The 16,818-nt window shown below is 37.5% G+C and overlaps 1 protein-coding gene across 7 annotated transcripts in view; it reads right to left on the reverse strand.

Annotated features, from left to right (window-relative positions):
- The window catches only part of AKT3 (AKT serine/threonine kinase 3), a 153,921-nt gene that overhangs the window by 9,309 nt on the left and 127,794 nt on the right, over positions 1-16,818 (reverse strand). For all 7 annotated transcript variants that reach the window (XR_014317073.1, XM_082755553.1, XM_082755552.1 and 4 more), the window contains 2 exons: positions 9,370-9,584; positions 6,604-6,691 (listed from right to left, as the gene is read on the reverse strand). Coding sequence is in view for 6 of the 7 variants with exons in the window: in XM_082755553.1 (XP_082611679.1) it covers positions 6,604-6,691; positions 9,370-9,584 (303 nt within the window). In the remaining variant the exon portion in view is untranslated. The remainder of the gene's footprint in view (positions 1-6,603; positions 6,692-9,369; positions 9,585-16,818) is intronic.

Genomic DNA, 16,818 nt, shown 5'->3' on the forward strand with positions numbered 1-16,818 from the left:
GAAGATGTCTCTCTATACCCAGTGACATTTTGTGCTGTGATGCCACAAGGACATGGCATCTAGCCGCTCTCACCACAGCTTCTCCCCACTTCTGACCCAAGAAGTCAGAAAGTCCAAAAGGAGAATGTGAGCACTGCGAGGCACACAGGGTAATGGGTGGCCAAAAGCAACAATACCAGCTTCGGTTAAACTCTGCCTTGTCAGTCTGTGCAAGGCTTGTGGTGCTCAGTCCTGGTCCTGGCTGCCTATCTTCACCTTGTGACAATTTGCCCTCTCGTAGCAGCCTGGTCAATTTCAGGAGGAGGACACTTGACCAAACAGGAGAGTTATACATGTTCAGCACTCAGCAGTTGCCTCTAAGGACCAGAAGTACAGACCACGTGTGTTCATGTGTTACACACACACAGAGATGTATATGTACATACATACACATGCGTACAAATAAAGAAATGAAAAACCAAATTCAGCAGTGAGTTAATGGCTATAAGAGTTGATGTTTAAGACAAATCCTATTTCGCACCTGTCAGTCTGAATGTACCTCAGCCATTTCCAAGGTTTGATATTAGAAATGACAGCAGAAGCAGTATCAAATTCTCAGTATTTTTACTACTTCCAGGGAGTGGCATTCCCACCTGGCATCCATCAAGAGCAGCATGTGAGGACCACCACTGTTTTTCCACAATTCAGGACCTGGGAAACTTGACACCCATCTCTTGGGGGAACAAAAGGGGTAGATACAGTACCTGACTACTGCATTCATGAGGATGAACAGACAGACTGTGCTACACCTTCAGCTTTTTCACTCTGACTAAACAACTTTGCAAATACTTCAGTATGAGAGAAAATAGGTAACTTTATTAGCTCAAAGATTATCAGACAGGATCAGTTTGTCTTGGATTGCACAGGAAGTGGCTGAAGCTACTTCAGTGACTGTGATGGACCTGGCCTGTCAAATGAAAATTGCAGTGTGATCTTCCTTCTCCTTCTAATTTAAAAGGAATTTTCCTTCCAAAGACTCAAAATTAACACAATCATAAAAATCTCATCCACCAACAGCCTACAGCTGAATAATACTCTGAGATGAGTGTTAAAGGCATATGAGGTGCAGCTATACACCACCCCAATGAATTACCCAAGGTATTTAAATAAACTAAGTAATTATTTTATAACCACAAAACTCACAAACACACTAATTCTTTAAGTATCATATAAATATTAAGAAGTAAGCACTGCTGTCCTGTTTCAGTTTTTAATCATGAGGAATAACTGTTTGACTTTTATGTATGGTTCAACTTGAATATGACATTGTGAGCTGTCCAATTAAAAAAAAAAAGCACTGTTGCATCCCAACATGTTTTCCTCTTTACTAATGAATTACAATGTACGAGATGAATTCTGCTTTTCTCACAGCTTATGTATTTTGAGAATGTATTATAAAAATAACTACAAAACAGATATTTTAATAATGCCTTGTATTGTCATCATATGCTGTATTTCAACAGTTGCCATCTAGTTTATTATTCAGGTCTGACATATGTCAAAAATTGTGTCAAATGTTACAGTTCTTTCTGGCTATGAAAGTTAATTATGTATTGGTAGTTAAGTGCTCATAATCTGATGTCCAGGAATCAAACTTCCTTCTCTGTTAACCTTCCCTGGAGAGCTATGTTACCAAACTGCAAAACTGTTATTCTCAAGAATCAAGCAGAGGAGACAGATGAGACTAATGAGAATGGCAGAACACGTGCATAACACGGCAAGAAGAGAATGGGGTCACGTCACTGCAACACACCTTTGTGTTTCATCACAGGCAGGCTTGGCTTTAAGTGCTGAAAACATGTCACAATTCTCAGACTTCCTAACTTAAAGAAATATGTATTTGCATTAACAGACTGGATAATTTACTAAATGACATTCCAAGTAAACAGCCTATTTTCACATAAACTGAAATTCATTATATAAATGAATATAACAACCAAATACCACAATAAAGAACCTTAAAAGGACACTAGCAAAGCCTGTCTCAAAATCTGACTTTTTTTCTGATGCATATCTGTCAATGTGTTTCCTCATTTATATCTTCTAAGCTCCCTTCAAAGCAAATAGCTGGTGATCCTAAAAATCATGCAGAGATACAAAACCAAAACACAAAACCTTTAGCTCAGTTTTCAACAATAGGCTGTCAACAACACTTTAAATAAAAATATGTAAGTTCTTTAAAGTACTGGTTTTCCTTTCCTAATGATACCCTGTGTCCTTTTTCTGACGCTAGCTCAGTTACCAAAGGAAAAAGGAGCTGATGAGCACTCTGTCAGTCTGTACGTCCTTCCATAATAAATTCTGAATGGTTGGGCAAATGCACCACGATGGAGCAAAGACAAAGACCACAAAATTACTGAGTTGAGCTCACTGAAGAGAAGAGCCATCCCCAGCTGCATCCCACCCCCAAACTGGTTTCCACTGAGGGCAAGACAGTGACCGGAGCTGAGCATCATGCTGCTCAGCAAGTACTGCCATGGGGACTGGCTCCTCTGCCCCATGCGGGTGGCCAAGCCAAAGGACAGCAGGGAACCAGGAATAGCCTACAAGCCCTGGTAGGAAACCAACCATATGTGCTGTGGGGTTGGAGGTGGTCTCAGACAGCCTGGAGGAGGCAGATCTGGGGTTTTAGTGCAGGGGGACACACCACATCATCGGGGGGGTTGCCCACAGTTGAACCCAGTTTTTCCAGCAGCTGATAAGGCAGAGGGAAGTCACGAGCCTTAGGGCTACAGCAGCAATGGCTTGTTTAAGGATCAGACACCCTTATGTTATACTCTCCTCTTTGTAAATTCAAGCAGCTGGGCAAAGGGGTGGTAATCAATCACTAGCTGTGCACGTACAGTTTATAGTATCACTGGAAACACAATGAAAAGATCAGACTGGTTAGCAGCTTTCTGATCTTTTTACTACTTTGCATGGCAACAACACAAAAGCAAGCAACAAGGGTCATTTCTACAGGCTTTATTACACAGCAGGTAATTGTGCCAAAATAGTACGACTCAAACAGCAACTGCTTAGAACCAGATGTTGGCATTTTCATATTTCCCTCCTGCCCCTTCCCTTAAAATCTGATACACGAAAGCACTTAAATACGTATTCAGCATTGTAGTTATGTCGCAGATTTTGCCAGACCTGAACCCTGAGCTTTAATCATGGGATTTCATCATCTGTTGTGGTTGTGCCTTAAGTAAAGCAAAAGCCGTCACAGCTGGAGGATAAGGAACAGCTTTGTGCAGCTGTCCGACCTCATGCTGCTGTAAGAGAGGTGCCTTTGGCAGCACTGCTCCATCAGTCTTCAGCGAGGTTGGGCACCTCAGCTGCAACCACTGCTGCCACTTGCCCCTACTCCTCTCCCAGTACTAACAAAGAAATTTGCTCCAGGAATAACCAGAGACACTAGCAGAAATCAGATGATATATGCAACTCAGCCCAAATTCCTGCATAGCTTCCTCCTTTTTTCATCCAGATTACATGCAGAAGGAAACCCAGAATTCGCTAAAAGGTCTGGATCTCCTCTAACATGAGGCTACCCGAGTGCTTCAAGCTGCATGCCTGAAGACATACCCAAATTCCTACCTTTAAATTAATGCCCATGTGTTTTTTGTTCAGTGAAAGATCCTAGACAGAACATCTGACAATTTTAGAATATTTTTGCAACCCAAATAAAAATACTCTAAAACTGTTCTTAAATGAGTAACAGAGAAATGTCAAAAAGCTTCCTGATTCTAGCTAAAAATAAAACAAATAATTTATTTAGAAGTATACGGGCTTTTGAAGTCTTCAGAGTTTGCCAAACTATTCAATTTCTCATACTCATGCACAGAGATGAAAACTCATCAGGGTTGAGCTGATCACAGGAAGAACCTGGCACAGATTGCTCTCTTTCATATGCCCTCATGATTTTTCTGCCAAAAATAAACACATCTGATCGCAAATGCTAAGTACTATACATTTTTCATTTAAAGGCAACGACCTTCTCTGCTCCAGTGTACCATGCAACATTTTATTATCATTGTGAAGTACCAAATTAGTTGAATTAGTTAGCAGTATCAGAGAGCTAATAATTCTGTTTGACCATTTGGATCCATTTGACCTGACAGAGCTGCTGTTCGTTGCATGAAACACTCCAAGTTTACAGACAGAGAATTCTGTCTCTAATCACACCAGTAAAGAGACACCCTTGTAAGTACAGTGATGTCCTTAATCTTGAGTAAAAATGATAAAATCAGTGGCACAACAGCACAGCATGCACATGCACAAAACCATTCCCCAGAAACTACTTGAAATCCACATGATTTTTTGGTTTCCATTACTCTGAATGTGAACTTCAGTTCTTTCGTTACTAACAGAAACACATGCCTGAAATGCAGCCAGAAAATTACAGTTTCATGGTGCATAAACCTCAAACAAGAATACTGTGAAATACTTTTACTATGCAAATAATTATATCAACTATAAATTTAATCAAGTGACCCTACTACTAATAATAAACAGCAACAGAGAAACAAGCATAAAGGATAAAGCTATTTGAAAATCAAATGTGTTTGATGCATACTCCTGAGTTATTTTAGAAATTGTATCACACACCAAAATCTCAAAAATATTCACATAAGCATTGTAATAAAAATGCTCAGTTAAAGTTCATTAAGCTTATTATTATGCTTGAAGTTTACATTTCCGAGCACAGTATTCCACTCTGCATACTTCAGAACTGGTAAGACAGTGCATGCACAGGAGGAATGACTGTATACCTCAACCAACCAGACAAATGGCTTCATAATAGCAATAAAACTATTTTTGAATTAAACAGAAAAATGTACTGTCAGAAGTAGTTTTAATGAGCTATTTTACCCATAAAGAACACATTGTATGCCAATACTGCACAAAAATAATTCCTGTGGTCCTTGAAGTTAACTGAGGAAATCCAATTCATTTTTTACTATCAAATTTAGTTTCTCAAAGCAGCAGTGGACAGAGTAAACAAAGAGTGACTGCAATTTCTCCAGTTATAACACTCCAATAAGCCATATCCACCTCCACGAGCATAAAGGCATACATAATACCTACGTTTATGTAGAAGCAAAATACCTCCATTTATTTTAATTGCTCAGAATAAGATCATGACTGTAAAGCACTTGCCATGTTGATTTGGAAAGATTTGAAGCACATGCTTTTAAGTTAAGAGTATATATATTTTCTTAACTGAATTTGATGTTGAACACAGTGTAGAATTGAGAACTCAGTTTCTAATGCAAAACAATTACGAAATCTTTCTCAACAGAGGAAGAGTAATGTAACAGTTTTTTCTTTCTCATTCAATCATAGCACGTGTCAATCCAACCAATTCCAGGTCCTCAACTTCCATTTTCAGATTTTATCCTCAAATATTTCTCTACAATGTCCTTACACAACCAACCAGTAACCTAATCAATATACTTGTCCTGATTATTTATTTTCAAGGTTCTTGAAACATCATGATACTGCCAGGGAAAAATCACACTTGTATCAAGTAACTTCAGAGAGTACCATATTTTGTATCATAATATAAGGTTCGCATTTCAATTCTGGTATTTGTCAGAGAAATACCACACCAACAACCACACATTTTTAAAATCCCAGTTCAACAACAACTGAAAAAACAGTTTGTAGCATTGACATTGGAGCATAAACATATTCTGCTCATTCGTATGTCTTCCATTTTCCTTTTTTTTGAACAAAGCAAAAGAGGAGAAAAATTTTAAAATTACGCAGCTCAACTGGCAGATTAACAATATATAACAGTTGGAAAAAAAAGCACAGAAAAAAGACTTCATCAAAATAGAAGGGTTTTATAGCAACAAGAAACTTCTTACACAAGTACTGAGATAAAATCAGCTTATGTATATAAAAACAACTTAAGTCAAACTGAGTTTCACTACTTAGTAAGATAAATTCATTTTCTAAAATCATTCCCTAAGTGTTGATCATTACGGGAACAGGACTGCGTTTAGACAAAACTGTTCAAATCCAATTCCCAGTACTCTCTTTCTCCACAAGCTGTTTTGGCTCAGAAGTATAATGCTGTTTTAATTTTCCTATATATTTCTCTAAAAATTAGTTTGAAAAAAATATCTACTTAAACATAAATAATCAGAAAGTAGATTTTTGCTTTCAATCTCCCCATTATAAAATTTCAAAAAAAAAAATCAATATTTCAATAAAAGGCAAAAATAAAATTCAGGATTTTTTATTTTTTATTTTTTAACATTTTCTTGATTCATACACCTACTTTTCTCTTGAACAACCAGGAATAAAAAAAGTAAAGGAAAAAAATGGACGTTACCATAACAAAAGAAAAGTCTTTGCTGAGTTTAGTTTGGTTTGCAAAATTTATTTTTGGTCCAGTGGCAAATTGAAAAATGGAAGATTAAGTAAGTTCACCTAGTTCAGAATAATTATTTGCATGTATTAACATGAAAAGTTGCAAAGAAAAATGTGGTTCCAAAGAGCAACGGTTCTATGACTTATCAGTTGAAACAATCTAACAGAAGCCAGATTATTCAATGTCATATAAAAACATACCTTTTTATCATATACATCTTGCCAGTTTACTCCAGCAAAGAAACTATGACGCATGATTTCTTTTGCATCATCTGGGCCTCCACCAAGTCTAAAGAGAGAATTTAAAAAATTATATTAAACAATCATTACTCTTAAAAGGAAATTAAATTGCTTTAATTGTTAGAAAAATGACAACTTCTGAATATCCAGGAACAACTCTGACCTATTTAATATGAAATTCTCACTTGTTTAATATGAATTCAGGTGATATCAAGATAAAAAGCAGTAACAGAATTGTCCAAACCATATTCTGTTCTATTTGATTATTCCAATTACGGTGTTCATTACTGTCCACAATCAGTTTTTAATAAACCACTCATTTAAAAGACATAATTAACTTTAGTTTTCTTGAAAGACCAACTGAAGTTCTGGCACTATTAAAAACCATAACCAACCTAACAGCACTGACACAAAATTTTGCCAGGGAGGTGCCAAGCACTGAATCAGTAATGATTCACACATCATTTTTATACAGTGTTCGCTGCTGTTGCATCTGGGTGCTGTAACAATTAACCAATTACCATAAAATAGTCTCAATCTGAGTCAATTAGTATAAATTAATAAATTGTAGGCCTGCTGAGAAGGTTATTTAAAGGCCATTGTAAATAACCACAATATTCACTGTGGCCCATAGCTTGCCAAAGCCAGACTCTGGCAAATCATCTTAGGAGGTGAATTCCACATACTTTGAGAGAACTTGCACGGGGTGATTTGAGCTCATGTAAGCAGTCACTGCTGCCAAAAGAGGAGGGTCCCACACCTGCCCATACCTCTCCCCTCTCACTTCCAACTAGAGCATCGTTTTGATCACAATACTCACTGGAGTCAGAGAGCTGAGTCAGCTCGCTAATGTGGAAAAAAACAAACCCTACAACAAGAAAACAAGAACGAACTGGCTTTTTTTGTTGTTGTTGTTGCTTTAGCAAATCAAATTTGACTCAAAAACATTCAGTGAGCTCCCTTAAGCTGTTGTTGGTGGAGATAGAGCCACACATCCAGGGGAAGGAACCTCTGCCCCCTTTCAACAGTTGTTGGACTTCAGGACTGCTCAACTTTCATCTAACTTCTTCCCAAGTCCAGCTATCCTATGGTCTAACTGAAAGAAGTTGCAACATGAAAAAAAAAAATAATAATAATTTTAAGTGAACAAACAGCCCATAATTGTTAAATACTAACAAGGAGAATGACACAGGCAGTTTGTGTTTCATTAAAATGAATTGCTAAAGATATAAAGAAAGTTTTTAAAGCAACCTTTTAAGATAAATTCCTCTCTAATGCATTTATAGCAAAGAGCAATAATTTGCAAAATTACAGAAGCATTCTGGACAACTACCTCAGTCCTGTAGTGCCTGGGTATGAAGTTATTCTCATTTCCATGCAGTATTTTTCTTTGTTTCTCAGCTATCCATTACAAAATTTGCTACATCTCCACTAAGCATCCAAATCTGCAGTCTCCAGACTTCTCTCAGTATCTTCCCATCCAGCTGCTCAGAGAAAAGCTGTGCTGCGGTTAACCTTTGTGCTCCTACCCTATTTATCAGTAGCTAGCACCGGAACTTGGATATGAATAAGCTTGTAAATATAAGTCTGTAATAAACACTACTGTCTGCAAAGATTAATTTCAGGGAAGTATCTACAATTCTAAAGGTTAATATGTTTGATGGCTCAAATTGTTTGGAGGTTAAAATGCACTAGGAATTACTACAGAGATAAATTTTTACTTTACTTTCCATGTATTTATTTGGCTGGTCACAATTTGCTTTTAGTACATGGAGTAAATTTAGTTAAAACAGATATTGATGGGCAGCAATGGAAAGGCTGAATTCTTGTACTGTCCTGGCTGCTACACCAAGCTCAGTGCAGCTGAGTCCCTCAGAGGTACATGGTGACTGGTCCTGCCCTGAGTGCCAGCAAGCATAAGCCTGCTACCGAAAACTTGAGTACAAACTGAGGATGAAGGAGGACTAGAGAAGTGAGAAGGACACACAGAAGAATGCCTGCAGCCTAAGGGACCAAGAAGACCAGGAAGACTGGGAAAAAGAGACAAATCTCACTCATTTACAGAGACAGAGATTTGTTTTGGAACCAGAGGGACTGGACGCTGCTGGCCCAGTGCAGGAGGCACTGGAAAATAGATCACCTAGACAACAATCTTCCAGGAAAAAGCCCACAACAAAGAGGTGTAGGCAGCAGCTGGGTGATGCTTGCTTCCAAACAACTTACATCTCACACATAAGATGTATTATCTAACAAGTTTATAGTTTACGTGATCTAATACGTCTTCTTTTTACGTGCTTTAATAAAACTTAGCTGTGGCAGCTTTTACATGTCTTCAGGCATGATCACTTCCAAGAAAAAGTGGTTTATTCCCATTAAGCATTATAGCCAACTCAGGGCTAATTCATATTCTGAAAAGCAATCTAGAGCACTCCCTTTGTTCCAGTACAAAATCTAAACCTGAAAAGATCTGACTTTGTTGTGAAGGATTAAAAAAGTATTCTCTTCCACATCCCTTTTCTCCTTTTGCTTGTTAAACTCACTGTTGTATATTATTGCTGCATTGAAAAAGTGGAACTCTGAGGCTGTGTGGAACTCTGTCTGGCTGTGTATGGCCCTTTCCTATGACTGAAAGATCCTTCAGTCAGGAAGACCAGGCACCACTGGCCTACATTACCCATTATAATCAGAGTATTTACTATCACTGTATACCTAAGTAATTTTACTTACCGCTTATTTGGATCTTTTATCAGTAGGCCTGAAAGTAATGATTTTGCATCTGCAGATAAAGTTCGAGGAAATTTTATGTCTTCCATTAGTATCAGTTCAAATAGTTTCTCATGATCTTGGTTGTAGAACGGTAATCTTCCGCACATCATTTCATACATGACAACACCTAATCCCCACCAGTCCACTGCGCGACCATAGTCATTATCTTCCAACACCTACGACAGAAATCAAAGCCAACTGTAATACACGTGTAATACACGCACTACTTCAGGCATGATAATTTCAGTCTATTCAATGCATCTCTATATGAATGTGTTTTCTTCTATACCATGCAATAAGGTTCATTATGTTCCATGAAGTAGTCCGAAACAGCTGAACTGTACTAGTGCATAGAAGTACGGCAACATTTATACAATATTATGTTTACCACGATACTGTATGTTTATATGATATGATCACAGAAATATAATGCTTATATCATTTGTTAATATGATAATGCCTCCAATGTTGTGTGTCTTATCTTAAAAATAGTTACTCCACAGTCCTCCTCTCAGGAGCTCTAGAGAATCGCAATAAGGAATCTAAACAGTATCTCTTGACCTCTTTATACTGAATTACAGAAATAGAAGCAACATAACAACAGCATAGACTCAGAATGAGTCTGTATAAGGGATAAGGAAACTAAAGGTTACTGTATGTATACATACATAGTTCTGTGCATTACTAGGTGATCACACCCTTTCACTCAAAAGTCGTAAAAATTAGAAGTTCATAAATGGTAACAGAGGGCACTACAATGGTGTGTGCCTAAATTGCCAGTATTTGCTGTAGAAATGTATTTTAAAGAGGCAAAAACCTTAAAACAAGAAATTAGATGTAAATAATGAGCAGAAAGAAAGACCAAAGAAATGCACCTAATATAGATGAACTCTATAAAGAATTAAAGAATATTCCGTGGTTTCTGTATCACTAAAAGGCAGCTTCTGAAAAGCAGCATACACGACTGATTAAAAAACATAAACTAATCCACAGAAAACAAATGCCTTTTGCAACACACCATTGCAGACAACAAAAACGACCAAGAGCTTACCCCGATTCAAACAGGAAGACACACAGAAACTGTCATTAAGATACATGCTAGAGAAAGCCTGGTGATGTGTAGTAACACCTTCAGGCTTCAAGGAATAAGGCAAACTCTAGAAGATCAGAAATAAACTTTTTCCATGAGCATATTATATTGTGACTCTCTAAAAAGCATAAGAATACTTCCAATAGTTTTCTGTGAAGCAAGGGCAGACACAGACCTCACCTATCGGGGGACACCAAGTGGCCATGACCACATCGTATCATATGAGGACATGCGCACTACACCAGCCAGTCCTAATATGGGGTGTAGAGCTCATTTATCTGCCTCTCCTTTTTCTTCCACAGTGAAACCAAGTCCTGCTCTGAAGTATCTCCTACGTGCTATTAGTAGAACATACATCTGATTCAGTATGGCAATTTTGACAATCCCACGGTAATTAATGCATTCATATTCCTAGTTTTCACTGTCCTTAAGGATACGTAGTAGAAACATGATGAAAAGAAGTGTATTGCAAATCCCTCTTGTGTATATATGATTAAAAAATCATAAATATTAACACATTAACACATACTATTTACAACTGTGCCAAAACACACAGACTCGTTACATCATTGATATTTCTAAATAGAGGGTGAAATTTTGGAAAGTGTAAAACACAACAAATTATCTGAATAAGTACATATGACAAAACCAACTAAAATAACTCCTGCATTTTAAAAATAATTAAACATTCTATGAGTTTCAGAATACTGAAAGCTATTTGCTGAAAAAAATTATATGAAATCTGTGTCACTGGGTCTTTAAATCACCATTTCTTCTGCCACAGAATAAAAGCATTATATATTTTTTCTGATACATGTGTTACCACTGTTATTATTTCTCCTATTTGTACCATTAGCTATTTTTTTCTTTTGAAGTTACTAAAATACGTAAAATTGTGAGGCAGTGGTAGATTCTTTTTACAAGCAAGCTGAGGTGTGTTTTGCACATACAATTTACAAAAGAAGGCAACAGGAACATAAAACATTTCATTCTCTGAGCAAGACAAATCACATGCCCAACAGCTAAAGCAAACTGTATCTGGGGCTTTACCTAATTTATGCAGGACTTTACCTAATAATAATAAAAAGTATGAGCAACCTTTTGCTGCATTCCCACAACAGCAACAAAACAGTGGTACAAAGAAAGAGCCAAATGTGATTTTTAACCTCTTTTTACATAAAATCATAAAAAAGCATAAAAGCTGGATTAACTGCCACCCGAACCCGCATATCACCAGCCGGGTTCTCATCCCCAGCTGGCAAAACTGGCAACTCTTTATTTTTGTTTAAATACCTGGTTTACAGCCAGCCAGACCAGCAAGAGCATCAAAAGGGTTTCGTTTAGGCAAAAGGAAAACAGCCTGAAAACAGTGTAAATAAAGGAAACTGCATCTCAATTTATTTTAATATAAATGGAATAAAATGGCGCTTAATGTTTTCACAGTAAATACACACAACTATTTTCTTTAGGACATTTCTATTCCTCATGGTGTTAAGAAATCCCAGGATTTCTGGACTGTGAGAAATCAATGAAAGTGTTGGAGTCCAACAGCTCCTATGATGAAATCTATACAATTACAGTAGGCACAAGAACGTGTCTATATGCACACGTCTATAGCATTACAGGGTCCTTTTCAAACAATTCTTCGAGTTTAGGGATTTGGTTTTAATTACACTGAACACAGGACAAGAAAGCTTCAGCCCAGTGCTAAACAAACATGACACAGTTGCATACTCTGTACCTGTGAGTAATTAAAACTTTTGCATATCAGGAGGCAGATGCCTGCTTTTAGAAATGTCTCCTGAGGTTGTGAGGGCTGGCGAACAGCTATTGCTCTCCTCCAGTATATGTGGGGTACTCGTGTATACAGGGGGTGCCAGTCTAAGCACCTGGCCAGCCTCAGCAGAAATGTTGGTCTCAGACTTTGTACACTGCCCTCTAAAGCAACCTCCATCATCTCCATCCAATTCCTGTTCCCCTGTAAGGGCACACAAATCTGTCTTTAAGACAATGCACTATCCTAACAACCCACTTCCTTCACAGTTGCAGCAGGGTAGGCAGCAGGACCACCAAAACTATCATAAAAGGCACATGCTCATCTACTCTGATACTTGTTACAAACCAATATGTTGTTTTCTAAAGGTATCAAACAGAAGGATCACATGGAACTCATAAACTACAGACAGAGCAGCTATACTGAGTACATACTCCAGTCAGGTGTATTTTCATGTACAGATGAAGTTTATATGCTTTCTTCCCCCAGATTAAAATGGTCAAATCATTCAAGTATACAACTTCTCTTCCTTCATCTGCCTCTTCTACCATTACACATAAGGTATGAAAATTCCAAGCCACCTCATCAAGATCTAGTGGAGGTTTTAGGAGATGAGAGCTCCAGTGTGATGTGATTTCAGTGCCTGGATAACGTTCATAGTCACTCATCCCTATTTTACACCTCACATCCAGCACTGTACCAGTGACTTCCCAGTGTCAAGTAACACAGGAGGTCTGCTGAGTGATGTTCAGTTTGGATGATGCCATAGATTATGAGAAATAAAACACAAGAAGCGACCATCACTTTTATTACTTTTATTACAGAATCTTACTGTTTGTTTTAAGGGCTCTAGCTCAGTGACTGGTTCTTCCAGAGGCAGCACCAGCCTCATGCACGCTCTCATTTCTCTTCCCTCACCACAACTTCACTTATCTTGCTAAAAGTATGCAACACTACGTCAGAGAGTAGACCAGTACTAAGAAAAAGAAAAAAAGTGTTTCACCCTGGGTTATTCAACCTGAATCAAGTCTTTGGGCCTAAGTCACTAAATAATTACTTGAACAGCTGTAGTAGCACAAGTGAGAAGGCAGAAGTGGAAACCCCAGGGCAGGTGGTGTGGAACATGGAATTGCCACCGAAAGAAATGCTTGTTACACTTCACCCACAGTCCTCACCACAGCAGTTACAGAGACTCTCCCAGCTATTCCTGCACACAGACAGCTGCAGCAGCCATTCTCACTTAATGGCAAGATGAAGGGCCTGATTCTCTTCCCAACCTGTATTTCTCTAAAGCACTCTAGCAGTACGAAAGGGCTCCAAAGTGGGCAAAAACTAATTGCTGCACTGAAACCATTGCCATTTTTATGGGCATTGATGCTGCTTTAAAACTTACATCTGTAATAAGAGGACATAGCCTGGATTTATATGGATGCTTTTAAAAAGCTGCACAGGTGCTACTAAAGTTTGTGTTTCTCCAGTTTTAGATAAACATGCAGGAGGTTAAATAACATACACACTTTGTAACAACCAAGAAACATTAGTCAGGCATCTGCTTCCAGGCATATGCAGGTACTTTAGTGCTTTTATGGATCTTTTAGATGCACTGGACAATATTATAGTTTCAGCTAAGGGAAAGCTATTTATTTACCTTATAACTTCATTTGTATTGTGCACAGAAGGCAACAAAGCACAGCTCTTATGCTTGTTTTACATTAAAATCTCAACACTAGCTAAAACAGTACTTGTTTCATTAGTCAGGAGCTATATATAAGAAGTATTACATCTCTATACACACACACACACATATATATACGTTTCAAAGAAAGCTGGACAGCAGTAGTAGTCCATGCCACAGTTTCTCATGCTTCAGAACACTGCTCCCAGCTCTCTCTAAAACTTACTGGAATAGCAGGGGAAATAAAAAATAAAAAAAACTGTAAAAAGTGAAAAGTAAGCATTCACCAGAGATTCTACTCTCTTGAAGGGTGTCTACACCCTTCAGAGTTGCTGGTAAGGATAAGACAGTAAAAAATGGCCAAGGATGTATGAGATAGTGCTACGTAAACAGAGCAAAGACCATCAAACCCTCTAAACAAAACTCAAAATTCTACCTTAAGTAGCTAGAGCCAAAAGTTTTCTGGCCTGCCACAACTGTTTGTAGATACATCTGCAAACTCTTATTTACAAAGGTTTGGGACAGAGACTTAGAAACCAGGCAGTTAAATGAATCAGAAAAAAGATAAGTCAACATAAACACATGCAATGCGCATGATTTTGTGGAGGGAAAAAAAAAAAAAAAGGAAGGTTGGCAGCCTATATGAAACCTATGATCATCTAAAGTCAGTCTTTTTTTTTCTCCCCTTGACTTCAGTGAAACTAGGATTCTCTGATATGTCAATAATCACAAACTGAGATGAATATAGAAAAACCCTTAACTTTATTTGTACTGCATTTTCTTGAAAGAATACATCTCTGATAAGCAACTTCTGGAATATTTTTTGGTTGCACACCAAAAATTCACACAATCAAGAACTATACTTCCAACAGACCACTAAACATTAATTAGTTGCTACAACTTCTGGACTCTACAAACTGACAAATATAGCAATAGCATTGCAAATGGAAGGCTTCATATAATTTGTTGTTGATCTTCTACAAATGGGTTTCATTTTTAAAAGAACAGCTTCAAAATCTCATTTTGGTACTTTCTGCTAGATAACTAAGGCAACTTATCGGGAAAAAAATTGCATATTTACCTAGTTATGGTTACTCTTAATACATTATATATAGACTCTCCGATAGGACATTACAAACAAATAGCTTGCTCAATCAATAAATTCGACAGAACAGATGGGAAAAGATTTAAACATCTAAACAAACTGTCTGCACACCTATGTTGTGATAGAAAACTGAGAACTTGGATACACCAATGTACTGTTAATTTAAGGGGAAAAAACTGTTTTCAATTAACCTTACAGTTCAGGTGGAGTGTATGTTCCATAAGCGTTCCTGGTAACCCTTCACACATTTTTATTGCTGCAGGTGTTGGTCTGCTAACAAATATTCATCCACATATTATTCAACAAAAGTTATAAAGTGTATTTGCTAGAACTTTCTAGCAATTGCAGTAGCTACTGCAACAAAGAGAAAGTTTATGACCTAACACTAATGAACTGAGGTTATACACTTTTTTTTTTTTTTAATAGAAACAGATGTTTATCCTAAATGTATTAAAATTCTCCCTAGAAAAGGGTATGTTTGCCGAACATTATACAAATTTAGTTACTGTCACTGCATCTTCTTATGAACAGGGAAAGCATTGCTTAAATGGATACTTATTGCTTGTGTTACAGAGCTGAAAAGACAAATTGTCAAGGTTATAGATATCCTTGGAAATGGATATCTGAGAATTGAATAAAGGAAAAAAGTTTTCCAATACTGCTGTAAGTTTTGCAGATCATTTTTTTCTATTCTTTATCTGGCTTGCACTTCTGTTTTACTTCTGGTCATTATACAGACAATCTCCCTAATACATTCTTGTTCTACAGATTTCCTACATCCTACCTAGCCTCTCCTAGTGTAACCTTAAAATAAATAGCAAACTAAATTTTTTCATTCACAGGCACATGCTGGGCTGTGTCAGAAATTTTATGTCTTGGTATAAATATATACCAAGCAATTAAGCAATGCCTACTAGAGCTAAAAGCATGCAATACTAATAGTGTTCAACATTCTAGAAGGGACTGAACCTGCAACAGAATTTAAATAGAGTTAAAAAAAAAAAAAAAAAAAAAAAAAAAAAAAGGAATTAAGCTATTGCACATCAAAAAAAGTATTCTAACAAAGAACTGTTAAGACACCAGTTTAAACCCAGCAATCAAAAATAATATATCAAAACACACTAAAAAGACCCCCCCCAAAAGTAAAACCTATTCAATACATACAACCAAACTAAACCAAACCAAAGCAACCAACCAACCAAAAACCAGAGATAGTAAAATAACTGTTTAGTCTGGAGAAAAGGAGCCTATGGGGAAACTTCATTGCTCTCTACAACTGCCTTTCCAGCAGCTACTTTTGCTACCTGAGGTTGCAGAAAGGAGGGTGGTGGTGTCTTTTTTCAGGTGACAACTGATAGGACACAAGGAAATGGTCTCAAGTTGCTTCAGGGGAGGTTTAGGTTGGAGATTAGGAAAAATTTCTTCAGGGAGACAGTGGTCAGGCATCGGAACAGGCTGCCCAAGAAAGCCGTGGAGTCCCCATCCCTGGAGGTATTCAGGAGATGTGTGGAGGTGGCACTAAGGTACGTGTTTTGGTGATGGGACTCAGTAGGTCAGGCTCGTAGTTGGACTCAATCATCATAAAGGTCTTTCCCAACCTAGACGATTCTCTGTTCATATGATTCTGTGGCAGTTCTCTCTCATGACTCTGCTAGATTGGTTCCATTCTATGAAAAACTGCAGACCTGTTAATATCTCTATTAAATGTCACTGTACTGGCAGCAGAGTCCATAACATGCATAAGATGCAACACATGTAAGAAATAA

This window comes from Aythya marila (assembly GCF_965140915.1).
Source record: "Aythya marila genome assembly, chromosome: 3".
Taxonomy (NCBI): Eukaryota; Metazoa; Chordata; class Aves; order Anseriformes; family Anatidae; genus Aythya; species Aythya marila.